Source organism: Polyodon spathula, chromosome 39 (genome assembly GCF_017654505.1).
Source record: "Polyodon spathula isolate WHYD16114869_AA chromosome 39, ASM1765450v1, whole genome shotgun sequence".
Taxonomy (NCBI): Eukaryota; Metazoa; Chordata; class Actinopteri; order Acipenseriformes; family Polyodontidae; genus Polyodon; species Polyodon spathula.
Window position 1 is genome coordinate 2704142 of NC_054572.1, and position 11038 is coordinate 2715179.

The 11038-nt window shown below is 47.2% G+C and overlaps 1 protein-coding gene across 1 annotated transcript; it reads left to right on the forward strand.

The window, feature by feature from the left end:
- The first annotated feature begins 498 nt into the window (after window positions 1-498).
- LOC121304754 (serine--tRNA ligase, cytoplasmic) lies at window positions 499-11038 on the forward strand. Its single transcript, XM_041236134.1, has 11 exons — window positions 499-759; window positions 2310-2380; window positions 4009-4089; window positions 4237-4395; window positions 4508-4651; window positions 5371-5526; window positions 6491-6712; window positions 8171-8300; window positions 8412-8569; window positions 9481-9610; window positions 10596-11038. The coding sequence occupies exons 1-11, from the start codon at window positions 624-626 to the stop codon at window positions 10757-10759; spliced, it is 1551 nt and encodes a 516-aa protein (XP_041092068.1). The 5' UTR covers window positions 499-623; the 3' UTR covers window positions 10760-11038.

The following is an 11038-nucleotide window of genomic DNA, read 5'->3' on the forward strand; positions in this document are numbered from 1 at the left end:
CTGTATTGTAATCTCTTAGCTTGTATTAAATTCTCTCTTAGCTGTATTGACTCGCTATCTCTCTTAGCTGTACACCAATCTCTCGGTAGCTTTGCCCCCGTTGCTATAGTAACCAAATGCACGACGCTGATAAAAGTATGACTTCACACCTCTGGAAAAGTTAGACAAACGAAATCAAATAGAACCGCTTTAAATGAACATAGCTGCAACGCAAACGATATATTACACTTGTAACTTTTCAAATATGAAAACTGCTTATAACAATAAGTTAGATAGTCTGATAATTTTTATAAATATTTGTGGGCGGTCATGTTGGTGTTTATGTGTGTGTGTGTGTGTGTGTGTGTGTGTGTGTGTGTGTGTGTGTGTGTATATATATATATATATATATATATATATATAAAAACAAAACTGCAGGGTCAAATCAGTTATTTCCCCTCGCCAACAGGCGGCGCTATGCTCTTAGCGCTGCAGTATAGTGGAGCTCTATCGCGCATGCTCCATTTCTCTCTGCCGCTTTGCTTTAGTCGCTAGTGTCTCTCCTGGCTTGGGTGTGTGTGGTTTTTAATATATTGCTGTTTTAAATGAACATCTCCGCTGTTTGGTAAAGCAAGAGAAGGAAGATGGTTTTGGATTTGGACCTGTTTCGCGCAGATAAAGGCGGAGACCCGGAGAAAGTGAGAGAAACGCAGGCGAAGAGATTTAAAGATGTGACTCTGGTGGACAGACTTGTGGAAGCGGACGGCGAGTGGAGGAAATGTGAGTATCGCTGTTCAAGTGTATCCCTGTAGTGCGTGCATGCTACTGCAACTCGCCCCCAGCTAGAGCCTCGCTTTCTGCAGCGGCTGCATGACAAGAGCCTGCAGCGGCATTGTACTGCATTGTTCTGCATTGTACTGCATTGTTCTGCATTGTACTGCATTGTTCTGCATTGTACTGCATTGTTCTGCATTGTACTGCATTGTTCTGCATTGTACTGCATTGTGAAAGACCTGCTCGCTACATGCTGTCCATCTGACTCCATGCGCCGGGGTAATGACGCATCGTCCTTCCTGCTAAATTCTGAGCATAGAATCTATTTTTTTGTGTCTCCTATATATGATATTATTTAAAATACACTAAGAAAAAAAAGTACATTTTGATATAAACACATTCAGAATGGTAACATTTCAGATTTTGTTCTGCTTTTTGACGCCTCTATACAGATTAGGAAGGCTGCTGTGATACAGCCTTAAACACAATGCCTTGTCATTTGGACACGAGAACACGCCGTGTTAATTGTTGTGATCACTTCAATTGCTAAACTAAAATACCAGCTGATACTGATAATGTGACTCATACATAATTGTTATATATGATGCAGAATTACCGGTGGGACACTGTGTGGCAAGCGCATTATTTAACAGGAAGTAGTTTTACCACGGCTGGAGTCTCACTGATTCGCGTCGAGTCTGATGCAATCCGGCTGCAAAGTGCCGGCGAGAAGAAAAACAGGGAATCCGTGTTACCGCAGCAATGCAGGGTGTAGACAGCAGGAAACTCACGGGGCAGAACCTGGGTGTAGCGGCCTGCATTATCATTGGTCACTGCAATTAGAATCTAGTTTTACAAGGAATAATAATAATAATAATAATAATAATAATAATAATAATAATAATAATAATAATAATGCTGTCATTGTAACACTTACAAATAAAGACCCCTATATCTTATTGATCACACTGGTGCATTATTTTATATACACACCCTATGTGTGTGGATAAAGACAGTCAGTGGGCTGCTGTCATTTGAGCCTTTTTGTTTGGAAGACAGACGCATCAGGGATTCATTATTCTACCCAGCAATGAAATGAATTGCGATGGCAGTACAGCTCCCCAGTCAGCTGTGCTTCACCAGGGATGACGGTTCCAGGCTGGTGTGCAGTGCTGCAGCACGCCTGTAGCTCGGAGTGCAGAGGTTCTGAACTCCTGGTCTGGCATGTGATTCCCTTGGTGTGTCTGCTCTTCAGTGTTAAACTTCCTTTAACACGATTATAAACGCTGACGCTAACCCGCTTCTTCACACACACTCCTCTACGTTGTCTTGTTACTGTGTGTGTGTGGTATCAATCCAGGGAAGGCAATAAGACTGCCATTGCAATGTGATCCATTTCTGGTTTTGCTGAGTTTAATCGGACACACCTGAGCTTGTTATCTGTATACTGGGTGTAATCAGGCTTGTAGTAGAACCTGGGATGGGTGAACCTGCTGTGGAACAGGAGTCTTATGTCCACCCTTGGGGTCTGAATGGATGTTTTTTCTGCTTTGCAGGCAGGTTCCACGCAGACAACCTCAACAAAATGAAAAACCTCTGCAGCAAGACGATAGGAGAGAAAATGAAGGTGAGGCGGGCGGGCGGACGGGCAGGTGGAAATGTGCTGCTCAGTAGTGCCTGAAAGAGGGTGCTGCTTGAATGGGGTGATTTGGCCACAGAGTGGGGATCCAAGGAGCAGCTACTGTAACCGATCTCTTTCGGGTCATTCCGGCTCAAGCGGACCTAATCCTAGGCAGGTGTTTACTCAGGTTGTGGTTGATGCTCATGATTCATAAACCTCATGTGCTGGAGAAAAGGATTCCAAGGCAGGTGTGTGTGTGCATGCAGAAGAGGAGCTGTGTAAACTCAGGCAGGTGTGTGTGTGAGTGCAGAAGAGGAGCTGTGTAAACTCAGGCAGGTGTGTGTGTGAGTGCAGAAGAGGAGCTGTGTAAACTCAGGCAGTCTGTGTGTGTGCAGAAGAGGAGCTGTGTAAACTCAGGCAGTGTGTGTGTGTGCAGAAGAGGAGCTGTGTAAACTCAGGCAGGTGTGTGTGTGAGTGCAGAAGAGGAGCTGTGTAAACTCAGGCAGGTGTGTGTGTGAGTGCAGAAGAGGAGCTGTGTAAACTCAGGCAGGTGTGTGTGTGTGCAGAAGAGGAGCTGTGTAAACTCAGGCAGGTGTGTGTGTGTGTGCAGAAGAGGAGCTGTGTAAACTCAGGCAGGTGTGTGTGTGAGTGCAGAAGAGGAGCTGTGTAAACTCAGGCAGGTGTGTGTGTGTGTGCAGAAGAGGAGCTGTGTAAACTCAGGCAGGTGTGTGTGTGCATGCAGAAGAGGAGCTGTGTAAACTCAGGCAGGTGTGTGTGTGTGTGCAGAAGAGGAGCTGTGTAAACTCAGGCAGGTGTGTGTGTGAGTGCAGAAGAGGAGCTGTGTAAACTCAGGCAGGTGTGTGTGTGCGTGCAGAAGAGGAGCTGTGTAAACTCAGGCAGGTGTGTGTGTGTGTGCAGAAGAGGAGCTGTGTAAACACAGGCAGGTGTGTGTGTGTGTGCAGAAGAGGAGCTGGGTAAACTCAGGCAGGTGTGTGTGTGCAGTAGAGGAGCTGTGTAAACACAGGCAGGTGTGTGTGTGAGTGCAGAAGAGGAGCTGTGTAAACTCAGGCAGGTGTGTGTGTGTGCATGCAGAAGAGGAGCTGTGTAAACACAGGCAGGTGTGTGTGTGCAGTAGAGGAGCAGGGTAAACTCAGGCAGGTGTGGTGTGTGCAGTAGAGGAGCTGTGTAAACACAGGCAGGTGTGTGTGTGCATGCAGAAGAGGAGCTGTGTAAACTCAGGCAGGTGTACACATGCAGCAGAACAGCTGTGTAAATTTGTCCCCCCCACATGCGGTAACGAGGGAGATAAAACAATGACCAGAACAATTTTTATAACTACTTTGAAGGGGTCTCCAGCAAACAAAAAATCTGAAAGGAAAGGTGACAAGCAATCCCCCATAGTCCACGTGATCCGGAATGACCTGTGAGCATTTTACTGACACTAAAGCAACCCTTGGAAAATATGTGTATATATGCAAATATAAAGTTAGCCTTCACAGACAGTTAGTTCCATGTGGCTGCTTATTGGTTTAGTGTCTTTGATCAGAGCAGATGGGCGTAAATGCAGGTTTACTGGCTTCCGGACCGCTTTCCTGGATACTGTACTGATCACTGTGTCTTTGTTTCTCTTGAAGAAAAAAGAGCCTGTAGGTGATGATGACACGGTTCCAGACTTCGCTCAGAACCTGGATGAGCTGACAGCAGAGCTCCTGTCTGTAAGTCTTAATAACAGTGAAGGCACCATATCCACATTTTCGGAAAGCAGCCCTGTTTTTGGAATCCCGGTCTCTATCTGTTTAATTGAGGTCCTTCCTTTGAAAGAGCTGAACACGTTTGATTGGCTGTTTCTCTCACTGTTGCAGGGTTTAACGGTGATGCAGATTAAGAGAATCCGTGTGCTGGTGGACGAGGCCATAGTGAAAGGGGATGCAGAGAGGCTCAGACTGGAAGCAGCACGCTTCGAATACCTGCGAGAGATCGGAAACCTGCTTCATCCGTCCGTGCCCATCAGCAACGACGAGGTGCGGCGAAAGCAAACAAGCGGTCTTCCTTAAGTTTTATATTAAAAAAAAAAAAAAAACGAGTTTTAGCAGAAGCTCAGTAAACGAAAGCCAGTGTTGTCTGTTTTAACAGGACGCGGACAACAAGGTGGAGAAGACCTGGGGGGACTGCTCTCTTCAGAAGAGGTACTCTCACGTGGACCTGGTGGTGATGGTGGACGGGTACGAAGGGGAGAAGGGAGCTGTGGTGGCAGGCAGCAGGGGCTACTTCCTAAAGGTGAGCCTCAGAAAACCTTTAGTGCCTTAGTGTAGAATCACTTCTGCCAGATCACCACGATGAAGCATTCAGTGAAGTTTTGCTTCCCATAGTGTTACTGTGATGAGTTTCACAGGTTTGTCCTGGCTAGTTGTTAATGCTGTTACAAGCGTGTGCGTGCCCTCAGAAAAGTTTACCACCCTGTCTTTGCAGTTTTCCACCATGTTCTTCCCATTTCCCATAGTTTACCATGCTTTGCCATGTTTATTAATATGCTTTACCATGCCTCACTATTCTTTAGAGTGCTTTGCCATGCTTTCACTGTGCATTATTACGCTTTGCTGCAATGCTTTTACCGTGGGGAACGTTTATACTGCACTGTATTGCCACTTTTCAGATTTGATAGTCGATTCAAGGTAGGAGTCAATAGTAACTTATCCAACAGAAGCACAGTACAATCTGTACGTCTGTTTTGGCCTGCAGTAAATTGTAAGTTTATGCCAGTGCAACAGATTTGAGTCTATTCTGAGAATGTTGTGGCTGTACTATGGTATGTGCTTCACAGTGTAAGGGGCTGTCTGTTGTAGTGCTGTTTGCTTCTAGACACAGTTCTGATGCTGAGTATTATGCTGTACCTGTGATGGAGTGGAAGTGTCATTTCCACCCTCCCTATACAGGTGTATTCTGCACAGTATTTCTTTGCGGAAAGCCAATCCATGTGTTTTGTTCTGTTTCTACAGGGCCCACTGGTTTTCTTGGAGCAGGCGTTGATCAATTACGCCCTACGGCTGCTGGCAGTGAAAGGCTACACCCCACTGTACACGCCCTTCTTCATGAGGAAAGAGGTGATGCAGGAGGTGGCACAGCTCAGCCAGTTTGATGAGGAACTCTACAAGGTAACACCTGACACTTACTCAATACACCAATCTGTGTCTCTCAAAATAAATCCGTTTGGCTCTCGTTTATACCCCTTTCACACACAAATGCCACTACTGAACTGTCTCTTTAAAACACCCATTCACACAGCACGAAACTGCTCCATCTATGCCAGTATAATACCATCATAATCCTGTCACACAGCGAAAGGGATCATGGGAGTAGAACTTTCAAACCTGCCAGTCAATGGATCGCTTTCATGGCAACGGAAACAAAACAAATAAATAAATAAGCAGAACAACGTGGGTAAGCTACTTTAAAACAAACAAACAAACAAAACAAACAAACCACAGGAATGTTATGTATGTCAATTTCTTATCTTTTAATGAATGGCGCTGGAGAACTGTAGTGCACTATAAACTTCCCTGTGCTCGCTTTGTCCTCTTTATTAATAATATATATGTGTGGAAAATTGACAAAAATACCCAACACGTCCGATATAGAGTCACGTGGGATGTGTCTTCAAATCCACACCCGCTGTAGCGCTTCAGTGCCGGCATAGCCTTTCACACAGGAGTTGAGACGCTTCAGTGCCATCTCTGAACCTCCTCGCAAGGTGGCATAAAATGTGACGGCTCTGTGGTGCTGTAGGCAATTCACACAGACCTAAATGCCACGTCCGTGCCGGGTCTGAGCTGTCATGACTCGTCTGTGTGAAAGGGGTATTAGCTGTAGTGAGAGAGAATGCAAGAGTAGCTTCACAAAGTGCAAAACATGACCCTTTTCAGTGTAGAATAATATAACTGAAACACAACAATCAGTCTGAATATACCCGACACACTACAGCATCAGTGGAAACGCCCCTTATTCATCTTTATTAATATGCTTTACCGTACCTCGCTGTTCTTTACAGTGCTTTCCCGTGCTTTTTATTCCACTTTGCTGTGGTTCTACTACGGGGAAACGCCTTGTCTGTCCTTGCAGGTGATCGGGAAGGGCAGTGAGAAGTCTGACGACAGCACGGTCGATGAGAAGTACCTGATCGCCACCTCGGAGCAGCCGATCGCAGCCTTCCTCCGGGACGAGTGGCTGAACCCCGAGGACCTTCCCATCAAATACGCCGGTATCTCCACCTGCTTCCGGCAGGAGGTGGGCTCCCACGGCCGGGACACCAGGGGCATCTTCAGGGTGCACCAGTTTGAGAAGGTGAGATTGAGTACAGGGCTCGAGCGACCACTCCTGGGCTCCAGAGCTGATCTCCCTGAAGGATATTATTGGGGCGAGCAGGTGCAAGGAGTTTGAGCAGCCAGCCCTTGCTAAGTCTTCTCTGAAGTGATTATGCACTCTCATCACAGCAGGAATAAGCCACAGCCAAGCCTTGAGGTTTACTGATACTAGTTGTTCATGCTGGCTCCTAATCATTTCAGCAGTGTGCATAATTGAAGATAGTTCTGAAACCCAGCACTTGGTGCAGCAGGGCTAGTGTGAGTTCCAAGCCATGATCCTCTGGCATTTCATACTGAAATTGTACTGAATTGTAATGATAGTTGAATGAAAAATACAAACTAACCATGTGGCTTACCACAGTGAGAGATTCCTGTGAAATGAATTTTCTTGTCGCTCAGAGTAAGCGTACAGTGAAGTGTGGTAGTATCTAGTACCTGCGTTCATACAGATTCTTCAAGTCTAAATATTTTCAAGTCTAAATATTTTATATATATATATATATATATATATATATATATATATATATAGGGGGTATATATATATATATATATATGCGGCTGTGTAGAAAATGCTTGTTCCGCCCCCGGGGCCTGGCTGTATAATATTTAACACGTTTTTTGTCTTTGGTAAGCACTGGAGGGTCTTCCCTCATCTGTTCCCTGTTTGCTGCTAGTGAGGCATGCTGTGGTTCTGGGGGTGATTGACTAGGTGCTTGTAGAGTAAGGACAGGTTTAGGGCAGGAGGGAGAACACACTTTGATTCTAGAGTAAAGAGGATAGGCTAACTGGTGCCTCTGCTATTGATGTAGGGGGTATTCGGTAGGTGCAGGCTGCTATTAGTTAATAACTAGTTGCGGCTGTGTAGAATGGGTTCCGATGCTTGTTCCGCCCCCGGGGCCTGGCTGTGTAGAATGGGTTCCGATGCTTGTTCCGCCCCCGGGGCCTGGCTGTGTAGAATGGGTTCCGATGCTTGTTCCGCCCCCGGGCCTGGCTGTGTAGAATGGGTTCCGATGCTTGTTCCGCCCCCGGGGCCTGGCTGTGTAGAATGGGTTCCGATGCTTGTTCCGCCCCCGGGCCTGGCTGTGTAGAATGGGTTCCGATGCTTGTTCCGCCCCCGGGGCCTGGCTGTGTAGAATGGGTTCCGATGCTTGTTCCGCCCCCGGGGCCTGGCTGTGTAGAATGGGTTCCGATGCTTGTTCCGCCCCCGGGGCCTGGCTGTGTAGAATGGGTTCCGATGCTTGTTCCGCCCCCGGGGCCTGGCTGTGTAGAATGGGTTCCGATGCTTGTTCCGCCCCCGGGCCTGGCTGTATAGAATGGGTTCCGATGCTTGTTCCGCCCCCTGGGCCTGGCTGTGTAGAATGGGTTCCGATGCTTGTTCCGCCCCCGGGCCTGGCTGTGTAGAATGGGTTCCGATGCTTCCCCCTTCCCTCCTCTTCAGATTGAGCAGTTCGTATACGCCTCCCCTCACGACAACAAGTCCTGGGAGCTGTTTGACGAGATGATTGGCACGGCTGAGGAGTTCTACCAGACGCTAGGCATTCCTTACCGCATCGTCAACATCGTCTCGGGTGGGTATGCGTCGGGCTGGGCTTGTACCGCAAGGGTTTTTTATATGTTTAAATTTTGTTTTATATGATTCAAACCTCAAGGCATTATTATCCGGTTTGCTGGTTTTTCAGGTGCCCTGAATCACGCAGCCAGTAAGAAGCTGGATCTGGAGGCCTGGTTCCCGGGTTCTGGTGCGTTCCGCGAGCTGGTGTCGTGTTCAAACTGCACAGACTACCAGGCCCGCAGGCTGCGAATCCGCTACGGGCAGACCAAGAAGATGATGGACAAGGTAAAGGGGGTGGAGAGAGCACGCCACTTCCCAGCTCATCCGAGACCTTCCATTTCTGTGTGCATCTGGTTTTAATTACAGGCATTTTGACTGGAATCTTTTTCAGCGTCCCAGACTACATGTTTTTGCAGCCCACAAACAGCGGAACATGCGTTCCCAAAAAATATAACAATGTAAAAAAAATATACTAAATGTTGGGAGTTCGTAATTAATAGCCAAACGACCAACAGTCCACAGCGAGATTAGTGGGCGGTGTCGTCATTCTCACCTAGACCTCCACCAAGGCCCAAACCAACAAGGCGCCGACCACATCCAAACAGTTTAACACGTGTCTGATGGTCCGGCGCCACGCTTGCGATTCCCTCCTGTTACTTCACTACCTGTCCAATTTACGCCCACCTCTCGCGTGGCGGTGAAGGTTCGATTATGCCTCTGGAAGTAAAGCCCCGTACAAAATTAAGTCCGTAACTAGACCTGAGAAAAAATTGCCAAGCTATTACCACAACTGGGCAGCCGTTTCCCCCTCTGGCTTTCTCTAGCTGCTGCAGTCCCTGGAGCACACGTTTTGCATGTGGATCATTCCATAGGGATTTGGGGAATTTAACCCAGATTCTCAGCTTTCCATGGAATACTTTACTTTCATCCACCCAAAGTTCTGCAACACAAGATTGTCAGCATTGCATTGCAAACAGATCTTGGTAACTTGCTGAAGTTCTCTATTGTGGTTGTGCATCCTCACAATCCACACTGAAGAAAAGTGTCTTCACTGTCCCAGAACGCCAGATTGCATTGCAAAATGAAGCAGTCCAGGATTATGGATGTGGTGATGTGTTTTCTTTTCGAATGAAAGAGGCTGCAGCACTTAAGTGTGAATTGAAGCATGTATAAGCTGTGCATTTTCTTTCCTGCAGGCTGAGTTTGTGCACATGTTGAATGCCACCATGTGTGCCACCACCCGTGTTATCTGTGCCATCCTGGAGAACTATCAGACTGAGGAGGGTGTCATTGTACCAGAGAAACTCCGAGACTTCATGCCACCTGGTAAATGTGGATCTCACTTCAAACTGCACTGACCACTGCAGTCCAGCGTATAGCTCTGCTTACAGTGTGCTTACAGGGGTCTGAACACTGCAGTCCAGCGTATAGCTCTGCTTACAGTGTGATTACAGGGGTCTGAACACTGCAGTCCAGCGTATAGCTCTGCTTACAGTGTGATTACAGGGGTCTGAACACTGCAGTCCAGCGTATAGCTCTGCTTACAGAGTGATTACAGGAGTCTGATCACTGCAGTCCAGCGTATAGCACTGCTTACAGTGTGATTACAGGGGTCTGATCACTGCAGTCCAGCGTATAGCACTGCTTACAGTGTGATTACAGGGGTCTGATCACTGCAGTCCAGCGTATAGCACTGCTTACAGTGTGATTACAGGGGTCTGAACACTGCAGTCCAGCGTATAGCACTGCTTACAGTGTGATTACAGGGGTCTGATCACTGCAGTCCAGCATATAGCACTGCTTACAGTGTGATTACAGGAGTCTGATCACTGCAGTCCAGCGTATAGCTCTGCTTACAGAGTGATTACAGGAGTCTGATCACTGCAGTCCAGCGTATAGCACTGCTTACAGTGTGATTACAGGGGTCTGATCACTGCAGTCCAGCGTATAGCACTGCTTACAGTGTGATTACAGGGGTCTGAACACTGCAGTCCAGCGTATAGCACTGCTTACAGTGTGATTACAGGGGTCTGAACACTGCAGTCCAGCGTATAGCACTGCTTACAGTGTGATTACAGGGGTCTGAACACTGCAGTCCAGCGTATAGCACTGCTTACAGTGTGATTACAGGGGTCTGAACACTGCAGACCAACGATACTAGAGAAATACTCTTTTTGACAAACGTTTCAACGAGAAGTCTTTATCAAGAGCTAACGTGGATTTTACTGTAACACAGGAAGGCAGCTTGTGAAAGCCAGGGTCCCTCTTTTTAACCATGTCATCATCTCTGTCTGTCTGTGTTTGCACGCAGGAATGAACGAGATCATCCGGTTTGTGAAGCTCGCCCCGATCGACCAGGAGATGTCGAAGAAGCAGAAGAAGCAGCAGGATGGGGGCAAGAAGAAAGGAGGAGCTGGAGTCGAGGAGCCCACGCTGCAGAACCAAGTGCAGAACATGTCTGTCAACGAGGCCTGAGAACTGGACCAGTGAAAGCACTGCTCCACGAGAACCGGGTGTAGAATAGTACCTCAGTCAGTCAATCACAGGGAGCACATTTGTACACGCCACACACACTGCAATTGCAGGCTGGGCACTGTTTGTTAAATAGGATAAGTGCATTGTAGTAACTGCTAGTCTTTCATTTGTCATGCTGTGCCTGTTGCAATCAGCTGCTCATTGTACAAGGTGATCAGGTATACAAGTCCCAAGGCTCTTTCTGCAGGTTTTACAGTACAATAAAGGAAACAAAAAAGG